General features: G+C 54.2%; 1 protein-coding gene across 2 annotated transcripts in view; it reads right to left on the bottom strand.

Annotated features, from left to right (window-relative positions):
• Positions 1 to 821: 821 nt before the first annotated feature.
• Unk (unk zinc finger) overlaps positions 822 to 19549 on the bottom strand; it is a 29333-nt gene continuing 10605 nt past the window's right edge. Inside the window, exons 2-16 of one of the 2 annotated variants that reach the window (XM_005069909.4) lie at positions 14238 to 14447; positions 13081 to 13257; positions 12819 to 12949; positions 12093 to 12228; positions 11443 to 11560; positions 10528 to 10612; positions 9166 to 9308; positions 8680 to 8880; positions 7994 to 8059; positions 7376 to 7550; positions 6334 to 6435; positions 6034 to 6222; positions 3684 to 3865; positions 2861 to 3112; positions 822 to 2216 (exon numbers count right to left, since the gene is read on the bottom strand). In XM_005069909.4, the coding sequence (XP_005069966.1) occupies positions 2061 to 2216; positions 2861 to 3112; positions 3684 to 3865; positions 6034 to 6222; positions 6334 to 6435; positions 7376 to 7550; positions 7994 to 8059; positions 8680 to 8880; positions 9166 to 9308; positions 10528 to 10612; positions 11443 to 11560; positions 12093 to 12228; positions 12819 to 12949; positions 13081 to 13257; positions 14238 to 14447 (2323 nt within the window). In that variant the 3' untranslated portion in view covers positions 822 to 2060. The remainder of the gene's footprint in view (positions 2217 to 2860; positions 3113 to 3683; positions 3866 to 6033; positions 6223 to 6333; positions 6436 to 7375; positions 7551 to 7993; positions 8060 to 8679; positions 8881 to 9165; positions 9309 to 10527; positions 10613 to 11442; positions 11561 to 12092; positions 12229 to 12818; positions 12950 to 13080; positions 13258 to 14237; positions 14448 to 19549) is intronic. The other variant, XM_013113394.3, reaches the window with a different exon arrangement.

The raw sequence follows: 19549 nt of genomic DNA, 5'->3' as shown, positions 1-19549 counted from the left end.
AGTGGGCCCAGGAAGATGTCAGGCCCTGCATGCCTGCCTCCTCCCTCACCCCACGCCGCCCAGTGCTGTGACCCCACACACACCCAGAGGTCACTGAGCGGAGGCTGGTCCTGGAGTAGTGTGAGCTGTGTGTGTCAGGAGTCGGGGCTCTCCTTCCTCGGGTTCCAGGATCTCTCTCAGGCTTCCTGACGTGTGTGCCGTGCACGATCACCGGCTGAACCACCTTGCATTGTAGGCCCTCAGCCGTGACTCTGAACACATTTTACCTGGCAGTTACTTTGATTGCTACCCACGACAGGGATGTGGTGTTGGGGGACCATGGCGCTGAGCAGCTGCTCTGCACAGCAGAGTGTGTGTGGAGGGTCTCCTGAACCTGGGCATGTAGAGCTTCAGGCCTGGAGGTCTTCAAACTTGACCCTGGCAAAGTTAGTCTGTGCATGCTTGCAAGTCGGAGCTCTCAGAGACTAGGCCATGCACCCCGCTCGGGTGTGGGGAACAGGGTAGGAGGGTTTGTTATCTGAGGCAGATACTTCCTCAGTGTGAGGGAGGCAGGCACGGGCTTCCACCACAGCACATTACAGAACCCCGGATAGGAGTCACAGGGCCTGGGAGGTCAGGGTCTAAGGCTAACAACATTCTCCACAGCGATGATCCCACCCTCGCGGGCTCAGGGACCTGGATAGATGTTAGGTCTCTTCAGCCTCTCCACACTGCAGGATGTGGGTGAGCGCTAGTTGTTCCCATGGGCCAAGGCAGGGCTCTTGCTCGCCTGACATCAAGATGCCTTCATCGTCTGCCCTTCCCACACATAAACGAGCCACTGCAAGTTCATACTTTATTTCAATAAGTTTGTTGATTTTTGCATTTTTGTAAAAAAGGAGAAAGTTTTCACTTAATTCATTGAAAGCCCTTTCGTGCTGAGCCCAAGGGAGGGGCCTGGGCTGGGGCAGATTTTGTAGCCCTCTATAGCCCACTGGACACCCAATGCTGGGAGCAGGGTTGCCTCCCTCTGCCCGCTCTGCTTTCCCATCCCACCGCATCTCTGTACATAACAATTTTTAAAATTGGAGCTAAACACAATGTACATTGGACAGGCACACACACATGCACACAGGCGTCTGCCCAGAATGGCAGTACGTCAGCTGCACTCAGAGAGCACCAAGGAATGCATATGACTCCTCCCCGCAGGCAGGAGGGGCGGCCTTGAGCCCCCTTGGTCCTGGACTGCACTCCTCCCAACAATCGCCTGCTAGCTGCCTGAGGGAGGGAGCCGTCGGCCCTACAGCCATGTGCCAGAGGGAAGGAGGGAGGGACAGGTGACTGGGGCCAAGGAGGCTGACCTGGAGATCCCAGGAGAAATCAAGAAGCCCAGGCTTCAAGATCCCCAGGGATCAGGCCAGGCAGAACTAGGTCTTGACCCTTGAGGGGCTTTCACGGCCCAGGGATGGGAATGGGCTAACCTGTAGCTTTGGCCTGTCGCTCTGTGGCTGTCCCCAGGGTTAAATACATACATATTTGGTAAACCCAGGCGCTAGGCTGGCTTAAGAGTCTCAGGCCTCCCTGAAGCCCTCACAGCTGGCAACTGGGGACCCGAGTCCACGCTGCAGCACAGACCCCAGCCCGGAATACAGGTGAACAAACGGAGCCTGTCCTCTCAGCCTCCCGTCTCCCCTGCTCTGGCCCCAGGAAGAAGTTAAAAATAGTTAGTTCTTACATAAAAAAAGAGACAAAACCATCCTCGCTGCCAAAAGGCCAGTGGGAAAAGAGGGACTCTTGTCTCTGAGCAGGGAGGCTGGGGAGGGCAGGAGAGGACTGCAAAATAGTCTTTTCTTTAAAAAGTGCTTGGTAAGTCTGTTTAAAGTGTGTGTCTATATCTATGTCCAGATATACACACAGACACTGCACACGCTGGCACCACACACACCCGCAGACAGAGATGTATACATGTACATAATCATATACATATACATACATACGTACATACATACATACATACATATATATACTTTAAAAAGTCCTAGGTGAAAAGGTCTGGGCCCAGCGGGGCCAGGGCTGCAGGGTCACGACTGGAGGGCATGGGCCCGGCCCGGCTGGCAGACAGGGCACTCGCTGCCCTCGGCACAGAGCTCGCACAGCACAGCATGTTGGCACGGCAGCACTGCCCGGGTCTGCTCCTGACACTTAAGGCATTTCACCGACTGCATGTGGAACACGGCCTGCGGGGAGTATGACATTAAGTATGGAGCGGTGTCTGCCACCTGCTTAGCCTTGAGCCGAGAGCAGCAGCTCCCCTGACTCTCGCTTCAGCATCCCTGGAGGAGCAGCTGAGGCCCGGAGCGCAGCACTCACAAGATCTACCAGCGTGTGAGACGGAACCGCTCAGCTCCCAACTCCCAGCCCTAAAGGCCTGGTAGAGGGGCAGGTGGGTAGCAGCTCCCGTCATTCAGGATTTTTGTTGGGACAGAGGCTAATGCCTCTTGTCATATGTGATCTTATCCCAGGCACCCAAGAAAGACCAATGAGGCTCAGAGGTCACTCCAAAGGAACTGATCGCTGAAGGACTCTTAAAGAAAAAAAAAACCCACGGCTTCTATTAGGCAAGCCATCAGGGACCAGCAGGCACTCTGACCACTCTGGAATGTCTACTGGAGAACCAGAGAAGGCACTCGACTAAGCTTAGGTTTCTAGCACTGGAGTGGACACTGCCCCGACACTACTGCTGTCTCGCTCTCCACGAGGGCATTCCCTCCCCATCCTAGTCACGAACCCATCACCAGCCTAGCACCGGGCTTTCACGGATGTCCAAGCACTGAGACACAGGACCGTGCCCCGCCCCACGCCCCTGGCCCCTAGGGCTGACCTTGTCTACTTGCTCCAGGTGGACGCGCAGCTGCTTCTGGAGGGAGTACAGGGTGGAGAGGGAGAGCGCCTCCAGGTCGGGGGCGGCAGGCAGGGCTTCGGGGCCCGTGTGCAGCCGCTCCAGCTCCTCCTGCAGCTTCTTCACGCGCAGCTCCAGCGCATCCCGCTGCTCGCGGGCCAGCTCACACTCCGCCCCGGCTGCGCTGGCTCGCTCACCTGCCTCCTCGGCTTCCTTCTTCCAGGCATCACAAGCCTGTGGGCCCAATATGCAGTGCTTCATCACGATGGCCCCCTGCCCCTGTCTCCCGCCCTCCCCCTCCCAGAGAGCATCTCCAGGAGCCGGTGTGGACCACTCTGGCTACGGGGCCTGCTAGGAAGCTGGGCCTGCTGTCTGGGGAGGGGGCAGAGAGAAGGCTGCTGCTGCCTGCGGAGAAGAAAGGTTTCAGGGCCTCAGCAGACCCTCCCTTTGTATGCAGGGAAGGGGCCAGGCCCAGCATGACAGGAGCACAAGGCCGGGCTCACATCCTAGCCTGTCCCGCCATGGCAGCTGGACAGACGGCCTAGCTCAGAATCTAGAAGCAGAGACAGGCAGGAGATCCTGGGGCCACTCTAAAAACAATTCCCATGTGGAGTCCCAGGCCTGTGGTGCCAGCCACTGTAACATCCAACTGGCAAGGCCAGTCCTCCCACGTGAGGGAGGGCAAGCAGTTTTGTTCTGTTCTTTAGACCCCTGCTTCCCCCACCCGAACGCCTGCCGTGTAGGATGGGTTTGGGCTTGATGCCACCAGGCGCTGGGTACTGCAGGTGGGCGTGGGGCCCAGTACCTGCTTGGCCTGCTTCCAGGACTCCTCCCACTGCTTGATGGTGCCGTTAGCTTCATCTAGCTCTTGCCGAAGCCGGGCCAGCTCAGCAGCCCCTGGCCCTGATAGGAAGGCAGGGGAAGTGCCTGGGGAGAAGCTTCCAGAGGCAAAATGCTCCCAGATGCTGCTGTTCATCCCGTTCAGACCTGCCCCAGGGAGGGGAGGAATGTCAGCTGTGGAGGGCTTAGGCCCAGGCCCTGGCCCGCCCCTCATGGGCCACCAGGGGCTGGCTCAACACTGGGTGAGTATGTGACAAGTGTGTGTGAAGGTAGCATTGGCCGAGTCAGCTCTAAACTTTGGTGTCATCTGCCCCTACATGTGGATGCCAGCATCCTCATCTCTAGAGCGGTCTCGGGGCTAAGGACTGTGTGGGAGAGTAGTCTGTGGATGATCTTAATTGTCGGGCTATTGCACAGCTCCCTTTGCATCCCAGTGAGAGGTGGAGAAGGGGCCAAAGCCACCAGCCAGCACCTCGATGGGAGGGCTGCAGCAGGAGGGGCCGGGGGCTTGGGCCCTCTCCTTGTTTTGCAGGCAGGACAAAGAATGTGCTAGAACCACCAATGGAACAGGAGGGCCTGACTCCAGAAGCCTGCTGTCAGCTAGGCTGCCCACACCTCACGGCCGCCCTCAGCTGACACTGTCCACTCACTGTTCTCTGGCCCCCAGGGCAGAGCCTACCTTCATGGAGCTCCCTATCTACCCCAGGCTGTCAGCTACCCCATGCAGACCCCTTTGCTCCCTTTTCACTAACTGAACCAGATTTCAGACCCCGCCCCCGCAGCAATACCAGCACATTTAGGGGGGAAGAAGACACTGGTCTGGGTGAGGTGGTGCACACTTCATGCAGATTTCTGAGTTTGAGGCTAGCCAGGGCTACATAGTAAGACCTTATTTTTGTTTGTTTGTTGGTTTCTTTTTTCCTCCGAGACAGGGTTGCTCTGTGTAACATCCCTAGATGTCCTGGAACAAGACCTTGTTTTTAAAAAGAGAGAGAGTTTGGGTCATTGGTGGCGCACACCTTTAATCCCAGCTCTCAGGAGGCAGAGGCAGGTGGGTGTCTGAGGTCCAGGACAGCCAAGGCTACACAGAGAAACCCTGTTTTGAAAAACGGGGTGAGGGAGAGAGCGCTTTTGTCCTGTGGCGCATCTTCAGTGTGCACTGTCTGAACCTGTCTGCCAGGAGCCCCCTAGAGGGGTGAGAGGAAAACTGGCTGGGCTGCAGACCCCGCTCACCAGCATCTCTGCCCTTCCCATGCAGGCGCTGTTCACTCTCTGGCAGGGCAGGTGGCTCTGCGGAGCACCGTGTTAGATGCCCATGTCACTCTGACTGGACACAGGGTCTGTGTACCTCTGCTTCAGGGCTGCTGACAGAGGCTGTTAGCAATCAAGAGGGTCACCCGTAAGGAGACTCCTAGAGCCAGTGGGTAGAACTCAAGTGAGATACCACCGGAATGGGGGATCAGAAAGACACAGCATTAACATGTAACTGGATACAACCTCAACGCAGAAGCCTCCTCCAGACTGAGGGGGGCTGCAAAACCCTGGCTGAGGTGAGGGAGTCCCTAAGCTGACCAGAACTTCGGAGGCTCTTGGTCTCTCCTTTGCCTGGAGGTCCGGCATCGTAGGAGCTCTCTGAATAGCCGGGGAGTTGTTGATGAAAGGCAGGGGCCTGTGCTGAATGCCGAATGCACTAACTACCTCAGGGAACATTCTCCGGTAGCCTCCATTCCAGGAGCCAAGGGTGCTTGGGTGTTGTGGCCTAGCCTATAGGTCTCCCCACTGAACCTGGAAATCACTCAGACTTCCTCTGTTCTCAGGCTGGGCGGGGCAAAGAGCAGCCTGGGCTAGCTCTGGGTCCCTGCCAGGAAGGGAACGTTTGAGACTGGGCGGGCCTGCTCTAACGGTTCCCTTTGCTCTTTGGTGATCTGACCAGCTGCTAGGAGCTCTGGGTTGAGTGTGGCCCTGGGAGTCAGACCCAGGATCTGGTGCGTGCCAGGTCAGCGCTCATTAGGCCACACTAGTGTAACCAGGCAAGCCTGCACTCAAGACCAGGCCTTCAGCTTGGAGACTGAGGCCACTGCCTCCCCAGGTGCCAGCCTGTCCGAGCTCCACAACCACTGCGCCCGATCCACAGCACAGGGAGCTAAGACAGAGGCTTGCCTTCCAAACGCTTGTCCAGTCGTGTAGGTATGGGGCGAGAACACGTCTAGCCTGAAGTTCTAGCTCTAACCTAAAGCAGCGTTGGTGTGTCCTGGGCAGAGCAGCCAAAGGAATTTGCTACAAGGCACTGGGTTCTTATCCAGCCCCTTTCTTACCCAAAGATCCATGTGACGCTGAGGTCCCCAGAAATGTGTTTTCTGACTGAGTCAAGTGGCCCTGGGGTTGTTGCAGGAAATGTGAGGAGAGGCTGACGGGAGGGGATGGAGAAGCAGAGTGGAAGGAGGCTGAGCTGCCTAAGGAGCCAGGAATGTTCACAGGCGCAGAGCTCTGCAACAGACTGCCACCTGTAAGAGACCCGGAGGGCGGGCTGGGTGAGGACCAGGCAAGCCATGTGGTTATAGGTGACACCCCAAAGGCCCCCTCTGGGCCACCCCGGCCCACCCACTGCCCAGTACCGATTGTGATGTTGCTGGGGTGGGGCACCGTGCTGTTATCAAAAGTCTTCTCCAAGGCAGCTACTCCAAACTCGTTTAGGTCCAGGTCATCCAAGGCAGACTCTAGGGGCAGAGAATGGGGTGTGGGCTCCCAAGGACCACGCCCTTGGCTCCAGGCTTCCCACCTGACAACCTCATTTCCTGCCTTTGCTGTGTCTCTGCTCGGCACTTCCGCCCACACCAGCCCTGGTGACACCTGCCAAACCCAGCCCAAGTGCTGCTTCTTTCTGAAGCATCTTTGATACCCCGGAGGAATCAAGACACAACCCAGGCCAGTGTGGTACGGCATGCCATCCCCGCATTCAGAAAGCTGAGGCAGGGCCAAGAGTTCCAGACCAGCCTGGGCTGTATACAGCAAGATCTCATCTCAAGAAGAAAATAAGTGACTGAGTTCAAGGTTGCAGCTTCATCTGACAGAGGTGTGTGGTGTTTGTCTCCTTAGGTCCAGGCCATGTGTTTCTCCCTGACTTAAGGGGACTAACAGCTCTGAGCCCTTTGAAGGCAATGTACAGTAGGTTCCTGACAAACACCAGTGCCTCTTTGCTGGCCTGGCCTGGTTAGGAGAGGGTACAGTTTCTCTCCTACAAGGCAAGTTCCCCAGGGCCCGACACAAAGTGGGCAACGTAAGTAATGGTGGACATGGGCACTGACTTTTTCCGCTCGGTGCTGAGGAGCAAACCCAGGGCCTTCCACATGCTAAACGCCCATGCTACAACTGAGCCACACCCAGTCCATGGCACTAGCTTCTGACCGCCAGCATTCTGAGGACAGATGTGCACGTCCCACGAATGCCTAGTAAACAAACTAGGGCTGTGTGGCCTAGTCTCGACCCTCCATGTGAACTCATTTCCCTTTGGCTCAGAGGACCCAGAATATCTGCCCTGACTTTCCCAAGCCAATGTCTACAGTATGTGGTGTGCTCATCCGAGTCTCACTTCGGAACACCTTGTGTCTCTGACTCCAGGTCCAGTCCTAGGCTCGCAAACAAACCCTGCCTAGTTACCTATGACCGACTCTACCGTGTCGCTGGTGGGATAGAAGGGCAGGGCATTTGCATTCATGCCAGGGGCACTGCTGGTGCCTGCGGGGCTGGGAGGCGTGGCTGCCAGGCTGGAGGTAATACTGGAAGAGATGCTTGAGGTCAGGGGGCTGCCCACAGGGAGGATGCCCAGCATGTCCTGTAACGAGAGTGAGGAGAGACAATGGGTGCCTGCCTACAGGAGCTGTGGCAGAGGCTAGCACAGGCAGGTGGGCTAAAGCAACCAGCACCAACAGGCCTGGGGCCACTGTCCCAGGTCCGCCTTGTTGAGTGGCAGGAGGTGGACAGTGAAACATGGAAGCCGCTAGCCACTTACCCTTGCAGGCCCCAGCAGAGAGAAGGGCGAGCGTGGGGCTGCCACTGAGATGTTTCCTAAACGTCCCTGGTGAATGATTAATCTAGGAGGGGATGGGCTTCAGGCCTGACCCCCCACCCTCTCTGGACTTGGGGTTAATGGGCCCACCTTAGTCCTGCTTTAGTTTGTGGAGAAACCAGTACCCTACTCGCTGATAGCTGGGGGCTCTGGGCCTGTCCTATCCACAGTGATACCAGGAACAGAGACGGGAGCCAAGAGGTCTGTACCTGTTTGGGTTGAAGCAGAGGCTGCTCTTGACTCCTGGGCTCTAGCGAATGGGATTTTAGTTTAGCCTGAGAGAGAAAAATTAGAAGCAGGAAGTGACTGTGGTACTGGGCAGCTCCAAATCTAGACCTGGCCCTGCTAGGTCTGCTGAGCCTGCAGACACAGGGGAGGGGACAAGGAGTGACAGCCCCTTATCTCTTCCCAGCCTTCTGTCTCCAGTTACATAGCCTCTCCCTGCCCCCTCCCCTGCCCGCCCACCCTGAACAGGAGGGTTTCTGTCCCCCTAGATGACCAACCCTTGGACAACCCCAGGTCTGTCCCCTGCTATTATCAGGACTCCTCTGTCCTGGTCCCCCATACCCCGTCATCTCATTAGGCATCCCAGTTTAGGAAGGAAATAGGGACAATCTTGTGCCTACTGACTGGCTCAGTGGCTCTGGGGAAGCTATGCAGCCTTTTGCTACATGAACATACATTTATAAAGGAAATGTGAGAAACAACTTCCGAGCCTCCTCAGCTGGGAAAAGGGTGAGCCATCCACCCTGCCCAATCCTGACGACGCTGAAGATGGACTCAATTCTAGCTCTTAGTGTCCTGCCCACTGGTGAGCCGGTCCTCACCTCTAAGCTGCTCTTACCCCACGTGAAAAGCCAAGCTCAGTGTCGTCTGCTGCCCCCGCGCCCTTTACCTGGCACTTGAGATTCTTCAGGTACTCGGCTCCCACCTGGTCCTCCCTCTCGAAGCCAGGAGCTTTCTTGTAGCTGCCAGGAGCAAGGCTGGACTCCCCGGGAAAGACCAGGCCCTCCAGGTTTGAGGCCTTCCTGCCGGGGCCTGGTGGGGAGCTGCAGAGGTGGGATGGGCTGCCCAGGCCACTGTTCCTGCAGAGGAGCTGCAGAAGAGGACAGGTGGGTGGTGGGCGACCCTGCTGCAAAGGGCTGTGGCCAATGGGCAACAGTAAGCACTCGGGGGCCCCCAAGCCTCATAGGACAGCAGCGACAGGCTTATCCTGGTCCTGCCCAGGCCGATCACGGCCGGCTCTAAAGCTGCATCCCCACCTCCCTGCCTTCAGCCCCAAGACAAATGCCAGGGCCTCAAGCTCCTGGGACAGAGGAGAGGCAGGAGCTTAATCCTGGGCAGGCAAGGTGGCCACCCACTCCCCAGGACAGGCACGTACGGCGCTGAGGTCAGGGGCATGCGGGCTGGAGGGGCTCACAGGGACCGAGTCTCCGGCAGCAGATGGCATGTACAAAACAGGACCCGGCTGGGTAGGGCTGGATACAGCTGAGGAAGGCTGCATGTCATCGTTTAAGGGTGGCGCTGCAAGAGAGGACAGGGTCAGCGGCTCCCAAGGCAGCCCGTGTCTGCAAATCACCAAGTGAGTTAAGTCACGGCCTCCACCGCCACTGCACCTTCCGCAATCAGCTGCACAATACACTAAGATGCTGGCTTCACTCACAGACAAGGACTTGGAGGCTCAGAAAGGTCAGGTAGGTCTTCTAAGACAGCCCGGAGGAGTCAGGAGAGGCCATTCCAACCCCACTGCCTGTAGCCCAAACTATCTGTCACTTGTCTGTGCAGCTGCGAGTGGGTGCTTCCAGAACTACAGCCGCCAGCTGCCTCTGTGCCCTCCATGTTTCCCCCTCTCAGAGCTGTTTGTGAGACAGACTGACCCTAGACACAGGGCAAGGAGAGGCAGAGGCCTGACCTGCAGGTGAGACAGCATCAGCCTAGCAGCCATGCCATCACCCGCTCCATGATGAAGAGAGGCCTGGAGCCCAACGTGGACCCTCCATACCCGGGCTACTTCACACTGCAGCCCTGAGCCACCTGCTGCTACTGAGCACTTGAAGGGGCTGACTTGGACTGACGCGGCAGTTAAAGTGGTTAAAATGACCATCAGTTCTCTAAGACTCAGCACAAAGACGGCGAACAGCTTGATACTGTAAGTTAATTACTTATGAAATGACATTTTATTTATTTTGAGGCAGGGTCTTTTTACATAGCCCTAGAACTCACTATACATAGAGTAGGCTGGCCTCAAACTTAGATCCACCTGCCTCTGCCGCCTGGGGGCTGGGATTAAAGGTGTGCGCCACCACTCCCGCTATGATACCATTTTTATACTGGACTAAGTAAAAACACTGAAATCAATTTAACCTGTCTGTCTCCTTAGCATGTTACCCAAAACTTCAACAACATATGAGGGCCACCTTATGCTCTGATAAGAGTGCTCTGCTCCATGTTCATGGATGACACAGGCTGGCTGGTTAGGGTCTCAAGTTGCTTTAAATGTTTGGTGCCTCAGTCTGGCCTGGGACTCACTACCCAGCAGGGCAGGAATCTCCGAGTTTATCTCAGGCTTCGAGGCAGTTGCAGAGTGACTAGGGGACTCTAACTTCCAGCGGAGATGAGGCCAGACAAAGGTTCCTGTGCACGGGGTACTGCTAGGGACTGTTCCCTGCCTGAGGCGCGGCAGAGGTCAGGGAAGGAAAGGGAAGACAGGGAACTGCCCAGGCCCTGGGAACTGCGTACATACGTTCTATGTGGGCAAAGGCGCAGAAAGGTCCTCGGGGACAGCTACCCGACTGCTGCATATCGTTGCACTTGGTGGATTTGTAGATCTGGAGGGGCCAGGGCAGAGACAGGGCAAGTTCAATCACAGGTAGACTCTCATTGAGGCAGGGTTAGCTTAGAATTCTCCCTCTGCTTTCTCCCTTTCCACTCCGTCTCTAGCAACTTCTTTTTCTGGGGACAGGATACTGACACGCAGAAAGCCTTAGGCTTCTACCCATCCTGCCTCACTGTCTGTGCTGGGGTGACAGGCACACACCATCACACCGAGCTCCTCCTTACCAACCACCTCCTCGGCTCTTGGGGCAGCCTACACCGTCAACACCCTCCTCCTGGAGTCACAGCCCCACCAGTCATCACAAAGGAACCGACTGGCGTGATACCTATGGGCACGCCTCCTCATATTAAGGCAGTCAAGATCCCAAGAGGCACAGAGTCACTCTCAAAATGCCCACCGGAGAACCTGGACATGTGATCTCTACTGGGTCTACCTGTTGCCTGTGATGTCTACAGCCACATAAGGTTGTCTTTATGCCGCTGTATCCTTGCTTCCTCAGAACCAGGGCAAGCACAGGAACCACCGAAGAGGCAGTAAACTAATTCTGTGCAGGAAGAGCTACGTCAAGGAGGCCGCTGTCCCTGTCTCTCGGGCTCTGACCCGCAACGGTCAGTAGATTTTAAGCACCATAAGCAGTGCAAAGTCCAGAAAGTCCAGACTGTCAGGTCCTACCCATGCCTTCTGTTGGGTGGGCTCAGAACAACAGGGGCTACACACTGAGGCACTACCCACAAATCCCTCCTCTGGAGTAGTGCCAGCACGTCTCCTAGTTTCCCAAGGCGGACACAGTACATCACTCCTGCCCCTCCTCTCAAGGCCTACCTCTGGGTGGAACTGCTGCTCTGTGCGGGTGTGGCAATACTGGCAGGTGTCTCCATTTTCACACTTGCCAGGGTCTCCCCACTCATCCCCATGTTTGACGTTTGGACATGGAGATGACCTGGTCCAATGAGAAGGGGTCAGACAGTGGCAAGAGAGGGTGAGACTGGGCCCTGCACAGTGCCACCTGGGTCCTTGTGCAGGGTCCCCTCTCTGGTCTCCCTGTCTCACAAGTTCAGGTGCAGAACTTGGGACGATCAGCTATAGAGGAAGGGTCTCTACTTAGGGTACTAAGTCAGACTGTCCCTCTGGCCCAGGGCCATGTCGCCAAGGAAGACACAGTTTGCTCCCTTCAGCCAGGCACTGAACCTCCGACAGCTCAAGAGTCAGATCACAGCTATACATGTCCCACACTGGCCTGGTCCTACGCCAGCATACACCCTGAAGAATCGGAAAGGACGGGCCTCATGCAAGAACTGGAGAGAGCTCCCACCACTCCGTCATCCCTTACGGTCCCTCCCTTTATAACTTGGCCCTGTAAACCCAGGACTTGTCTTCCCATGTCCCTGAGAGTCATGGTAGTAGCAGTCTCAGCCACAATCCCTTCCTTGCCATTCCTCCCTCCCATGGCTGGCCTCTTGGGGCCAAAGGACCTGTATTTGTGCTTCCGGGGGCTCCGCCGCCGGTCCTTGCTGTTGTGGTAGTAGGGACAGGCATAGCCCTGGCGACACAGCCGTGGGGGCTTCTTGCATGGCTCTGTCTTATAGTTCCCCAGGACATAAGCAGTCTCTGCACAGAAGGCCAGAGGGCAGGGGTCAGGGAATAAGGCTGGAGCACCCCAACAACAGCAGAGTAGAGTGCAGGGAAGAGCTACTGGGAAGGGGTCTCAGAGCTGAGGTTCCCATGCGAGACAAGAGCAGGGTCCCTTCTTTACAGGCCAAGGCATGCACCAGGAGGGAGAACCCCTCGGATGGGTGTACAAGTGAAAGCCCAAGGGGATCTTGGGAATGCTGTCTATCTGGAAACTCCCTTAATAATGCCTCTTGAATAACAGGATTAACATGGGATGGAGGGGTGGGGTGGGAAAGAAACGGCTCAGTGCTTAAGAGCACTCTCTGTTCTGGCAGAGGACCTGGGCTCAGCCCCCAGCACCACACGGTAGGTAGCAACCGTCCATCAGCATGCACATGGTGCACAGAAATACATTCAAACAAAACCCTGACCCACGTAAAACAAATGTTTAAAATAAAGTTTTCAAATGGGATGACAAGAGGCTAGATTCCTCCTAGCAGAAGTGGTGCCTTTAGCTGGAAAAAGCAGAAGGTGGTTTCAAGCCAAGTCAGACAGGGAGTGCAGGGGCCACCTGAGGTTGCCTGTACCTTGCCACCGAGGTTCCTCACTGAGGATTTTTTCTATCATGGCATGACTCGCAGCACCAGCTGACTGGCCTTCTATGCTGCCCTCTACTGTAGTCTGGCCATTCTGTAAGGCCTCCATGGCCTGGAGCTCCCTGGGGGAAAAGGGCAGGACACAGGGGGGAGGGGAGGATGGGAAAGCGCATCCTCCTTTTGTCCTGCTGAGGTCAGCAGCAGCAAGTGCTGAGCTCTGCCTCCCCCTCCCCTTGGCCTAGCATCAGCCTACCTGATGTCATAAACAGGGGAGCGGAGGTCATGTGGGCCGTGGGCAAAAGCGCAGTGTAGGCCGTTTTTGGTGCAGTTGCCTTTGGAGTCTGTTTCATGGATGCAGATTCCAGTTTTATAGTATCGAAGGTGGTACCTGCGTTCAGTGTCCCCCGTGGTCCTGTGCAGAAATGGGCACCTGGAACACAGCAGCGGAAGTCAGTCAACTCTGCCTCCTGAGGCCAGCTGCTGAGGGAACGGTGGAGGTAGACTGAGGGAGACAATGAAGAATTCTGTGGCCAGCATGGTTCTGTGCTTGAGTGCTGAGATCAGAAGGACTTGGCACCCCAGGCAGCTGCCTGCAGCTGCTTCAAGGGACATGCTTCTGGATGAACAGATGTTTGGATAATACAAGCTACCCATTGCAGGGACTTCCAAGAATCGACCCTTGAAACTTGCACGCATGCCCCATGAGCTTTAACAGGCTTCTGAGGAGATCAGCCAGCCTGACCTCTATAAAAAGGTCGGTCACCGTAGGAAAAGTTCAGTGTGCGGTACAATAGACCCGGGTGTGCTTCCCAGCACTTTCCTGAGAGGTTGGAATAATAACGAGCAAAGCCACCTCACTTGTTATCAGTGGTATACTCAATTCCTTGGCAGAAAGTTGTAAAAAGACATTTAAAGTTAGCAAACAAGGTAGGTGTGGTGGCACGTGCCTTTAAGCCCAGCCCCTGAGAGGTAGAGGCAGTTGGTCTCTGTGAGTCTGAGGCCACCCAGGGTTTTGTTAGGAGACCCTACCTCAAACAGTGATCAGCAAACAGGGAAAGTAGTGAGGCTTAAGTGTCACCACAGTGGGAACTGCACAGGAGAGCGCAGCAGATGGGGCAGGACACGGAGGGCCAGAGAAACCCAGGCCATCGCCTTTGCTTTTTCAAATGTGCTCTTGTGGGCTTAGTGGAAGAAAAGGCTGATTTTCTGGTTTTCATGTGATAGGCAGAGGAAATGAAAGCCATTCCCATTTACGGCTGTACCTTTACATCAGGGCACGGGTTTGACCATAGATTGTAGCCCGTCCCCCCAAAGCAGCCTCGCCTAGCTTCCTGGAATGTACCAAGCTTATTCTGAGGGCGTCTGGCCCAGGAGACCTGGGGCTCCCCTGAGAGCTGACAGGACACTCACTCGTCACCCTCTGGGCAGAGGCCTGTAGCCTCGTCGTACTTGGTGCAGTAGACGTCTGGACTGTAGTTAAAGGTGCCGTCCCGACGGCGGATGGAGCGGCGGCGCCGCTGGTTCACAAAGTGCCAGTGGAAGCAGGTGTAGGGCCGGTGCTGAGTGCATTTGTGCTGCACGAAGAGTGGGCACTGCTCTGTGCGGAACTCCTTCAGGTACCTGTAGAGAGACGGCCATGGGGACAGGCGGGCCAGGAGCAGAGGGACGCTCCTCGCTTCCCAGGAAAATGCCACCCATCCTCAAGGGCCCTGTTCTAGAGCGCCAGTCCCTCCAGGAAAGGAGCGGTCCAGGGCTGAGGCTAGACTTTAGCTTTTAGACATGTCCCAACATCTAAGTTCCACATCGGCAAGAAAGGCAGGAGCCACAGGCCCCACGAACCCTGTGTGTGGTACAGGCCGGCTGCAGTGTTCTGCAGCAGCTTGGCTGAGCTGCCTGAGGTTTCCCAGACCAAGCCGCTAATCACAGGCCAAGGGCTATTCACGAGAGCAGAGGCAGCCTCCCCGGGGTCTGTGGTTCCTTGCTGCCCGTCCCCAAAGTCCTCCCCTATGCCGGGAACCAAGTGCGCACTGTGGGGCACTGTGAGGAGACACTGCTTTGGTACCCATTTATTGTTTTTTTTTTTGTTTTGTTTTGTTTTTGTTTCTGTTTTGCTTTTTCGAGACAGGGTTTCTCTGTGGCTTTGGAGGCTGTCCTGGAACTCGCTCTTGTAGACCAGGCTGGCCTCGAACTCACAAAGATCCGCCTGCCTCTGCCTCCCAAGAGCTGGGATTAAAGGTGTGCGCCACCAACGCCCAGCCTTTTGGTACCCATTTATAAAGTGTCCCCTAGACTACTATGATCACTGTCCTCAAGATGCCTTTAGTATTACTACCTGCATGAATATTTGGTAAGAAGCTCACACACAAGTTCTGAAGAGATCCTCCCTTTGACTGGACTGTCTCCCAGCTGTCACCTAGTCAGCTACTGGAGTCTCTCTGCACTACCCTCATGTGAAAGCCAGGGTATCCCACAATCTCTCTACCCAGTGGAGGCTTCGTACCCATTTACCCCGGCAGAACACCCCCCATCAACTTGTTCTCCTCACTATCTTAACCCAGTCAAAGGTTCCCCTAGAATGGGGTGGAGACTGTTGAAAGAGCAATCAGTGCAGTTTAAAATTGTTTTCTAATGTATTTTTTAGGTATGAGTGTTCTGCCTGCATGTATCCCTGCAGGTCAGAAGAGGGCACCATGTGGTTGCTGTGAATTGAACTCAAGACCTCTGGAAGAGCAGTCTGTGCTCTTAGCCTCTGCGCCATCTCTGCAGCCCGTCTAAATATCTCATTGTACCTATGTGTATGATGTGTGGGTGGGTAGGAAGGGGTGCACACACCGCAGCACACGTGTGGAGGTCAGAGTTCAGCTGTGTGGGGTTGGTTCTCCCCTTCCACCCTTCCACAGGCTCCAGGGGGCAAACACAGGTGAGCCCTCTCTTCAAAACCACCTGGCAGGCCATTTCCTCAGATAGTCTCTCAAGCCCAGCAGTACAGGCAATGGGTTGGGAGGGGAGGAGATGGCAAGGCAATGTTGTTTACACAAAGGGGGAGGGAGGGAGGCAGAAGCAGATCTGGAGAGCAGGCCAGGTAAGCAGGCCCAGGAATGGGATCAATCACAAGTGTCTGGGAGTCAGGCAGCATGGTTAAATGCAGCAATGAGGACACTGAGGAAAGAGTGGGTGTTTGTCCTGCTCACGGGGGACAAACAAGGCTGGCTAGAGTGGTTACACAGAGAAACCCTTTCTCAAGAAAAAAAAAGAGAAATAACAGCAACAAAACACAATAGGAGAGACTGTTGGAAAGGTGGAAAGGAATGTAAGGGTTTCTTAGGCACCAAGAAGGACCCTGACCCAGGCTGAGAAGGAAGACGGCTTAATGAAAGGGCGCTAGCAGACTGAAGGCCCGAGGGAAGGAAACAGTACGACACAGAACACATTGTATCTGTTTCCACGAGAGCCAAGAGCCTCTATAGGACCAGACTGGACCATCTGGGTGCAGCAGGCAAACCCACAGGCTGCAGAGCTATCAACTCTGGACCCCGAGTACACCCTAAGACACTGAAGAGAAATCTGAAAGGTCCCCTAAAATCGGAAGCTCCCCTGGCTCCTTTGACATGTACATAAAAGCGTTGTTTTGTTGCTCTCCCATTTGGCTGGCTGGCTGGCTGACTGGACAGGTTAGTCAGGACTATTTAATGACTCTGCCTCAACAACAATAATTAAACAAAACGCAAAGTTTGTTGTCAGCATCTTGGTGAGAACACAGGAGATGGAGAGAAGGTTGATATGTGGTCCCTAGTTTTAGGCACAGTTGTTCTCACGAGAAGCCCCTCAGGATAGAAGCTATGCTCATGGAGCTTGTATAATTGCGGTAGAAATGTCTACAGTGCCACATGCAGACGACCCCTCATGTTCTGCATGACAGGAATTCCTCAGGTAAGGACACAGGCTACAGACCCTTTAAATCACACCTGCACCCCTACTGCTGCTGCCCCATGTCAGACACACGGCACTTTCTTTATGTTTGTTTTGGTTTTGTTTTTTGGAGATAGGGCTTCTCTGTGGCTTTGGAGGCTGTCCTGGAACTAGCCCTTGCAGACCAGGCTGATCTCAAACTCACAGAGATCCACCTGCCTCTGCCTCCCGAGTGCTGGGATTAAAGGCGAGTGCCACACCCGACACTTTCTAATATGACTTGCCCATCTTCCTGAAGGCCGGGTAGGCAGCCACCACTACTCAGCCTGGCATTCCTACCCCCATCCATCTGGCCCAGTGTGTTTCTCCAGCTCGGTCTCTCTCGACTCCTCTGCATTCTGGTCACAGCTGCAGTGCTTACTTACCTCAAGAGAACATCCCTATCTTTGCTCAGGTCTCACTCCTTACCAGCAGAAACCACCAAAGGCTGGACTGAATGGGAATGAATCTTCTGGATGCCACTTCTGTGAAGTCTTCCTTGCTGTCTACCTAACTATCTGTCGGCTCCCCTGCAGTGGAAATGCTGCAGATAGAATCCACAGCTTTACACATAGTAGGCTAGTGCTCTACTCAGACCACCCTAGGCATTTCTTACAGTTCTTATCCTGCTATGCATATCAGTCATACACATTTTCCTTTATGGGTTGAGTACAACTTATCTGAAATGCTTGAGATGAACATTACTTTAGAACTTCTTGAATTTGAGTATCTACACACTTAGCTATTATGGGGATGGAACATAATTCTATTCACAAAATTCATTTATGTTTCATGTATATTTTATAAATATCAGCTTTGTTAATCAGAATTATAGATATATATCACCCTGCCCATCCATACCTGCAACCTACTACATGGAATGAGGAGAAAAACTTCCCACTTGGTTTTAATTTTTCTTTATTTCTGTACTTACACACACGTGTGTGTGTGCATAGGTGTGTACATGTATGCATGTGTGTATGTGTGTGTGTCTGCATGTGTGGGGGCCAGAGGTTGATGTTGGGTGTCTTCCTCTATTGTGTTCCACCTTTTTTTTTTTTTTTTTTTTTTTTTTGGTTTTTTGAGACAGAGTTTCTCTGTATTGTTTTGGAGCCTGTCCTGGAACTTGCTCTGTAGACCAGGCTGGCCTCGAACTTACAGAAATCTGCCTGCCTCTGCCTCCCTAGTGCTGGGCCACCTATTTTTTTTTAAGGCAGAGGTTCTCACTGAACCTGAAGCTCAACAATTTGGCTAGACTGGTGGGCCAGCAAGCCACCAGGACCCTCCTGTCTCCACATCCCAAGTGCAGGATTACAGGCATGTACTGCCATGCCTAGCTTTTTATCTGGATGATGGAGATTCAAACCCAGGCCCTCATGCTTAGGAGATAAGCACTTTACTGAATGAGACGTCAGTTCAGCCCTCGACTTAAGATGTCATGTCTGTGATCAAAGTTTTATGCTTTTGGGATTTCAGGTTACAGCTGCTCAGTTCATACTACTGTCGTATGTATGCCTCGACAACAAACCTGTATGAATCCAGTAGAGAGCTTTGACTACAAAACATACATGCATTTTAGCATCAAGGAATTAAACGCTCACAAAAAACCACCAACAGGTTCATCTAGTGATGCTACCACGAGGCAGACCACCACGAGGAAGCACCCAGCCCTCCACCCTGTGAGAAGTGCCACAGTGCAAACTCAGACTTAGCTCATGGAACTGGACCACAATGCGGAAACAATTCCTGTCAGACAAGAGGCTAAACTCGGTTTTTTAAAAGGATACTTTTAGGCCCACAAGATGGCACAGTGGATGAAGGGGCTTGCTCTGTAAGCCTGACAGTGTGAGTTCAATCCCAGGAGACAACAGACTCACAAAGTTGTCCTGACATCCACATGATCCTCCCCGTCATGCGCAAGCACACACAAATGCATGGACGCACACGCAAATAAAAGTGAGAAAAGTGAAAACCACTTTTGGGAGGCTGGCCTCGAACTTAGAGATCCCCCTGCCTCTAACTCAAGTGGTGGGATTAAAGGTGTGTGCCAGCACTACTTGGCTTTTTCATTGTTTGACACAGGGTTCCACTAAATTGTCAGTATAGCCTCCTGCCTCTCTCTGTCTTCTGCAGACAGGATGACAGGTGTGGACCTTATAACCTCAGGTGAGCTGAGTTTTCAGCAGATGTGCACAGCTGCTTCCAGTAAACTCCAGCCCACCTCTGTACATCAACAGTCCAATGGCAGCTGGTCATGGAGCGCAAGACTTAATCCCAGCACTCAGGAGGAAAAGGCTGGAAGACCCTGTGAATTGGAAGCCAAGCCTGACCTACACAGTTAACAGTCTGTCTCAGAGAAAACAGTTTCAAAAGGACAAGATCTGAGAACTAAACAGACTAAGAACCGTTCCCCAGTCAACTCCTCAGAAACCCTGGAGGCTACGCACTGAGGGCACCTGAGCAAAGAGCCATCCCAGTCCAGCACGCGGAAAGGTAAGAGACAGACAGATCACTCTGACTTCAAGGCCAGGCCAGCCTGGGCTACATAGTCAAGTTCCAGATCATTGTGGCCTAAACTGAGAGCCTGCTGCAACAACAGTAAGACAAACAACAAAACCTTCACTGTCGGGCTTTCGTAAATGTTTCTTTTAGTATTTTTATATACATATAATCATAATCAAATCACACAGCAACACCAGGTGGAGTGGTGCACTCCTTTAGTCCCAGCACTCAGGAGGCAGAAGCAGGCAGATCTCTGTGAGTTTTGAGACCAG

The sequence above is a fragment of the Mesocricetus auratus genome, unplaced genomic scaffold, assembly GCF_017639785.1.
Source record: "Mesocricetus auratus isolate SY011 unplaced genomic scaffold, BCM_Maur_2.0 Super-Scaffold_100007, whole genome shotgun sequence".
Classification (NCBI taxonomy): domain Eukaryota; kingdom Metazoa; phylum Chordata; class Mammalia; order Rodentia; family Cricetidae; genus Mesocricetus; species Mesocricetus auratus.
This window is presented reverse-complemented; position numbering and strand designations above follow the sequence as displayed.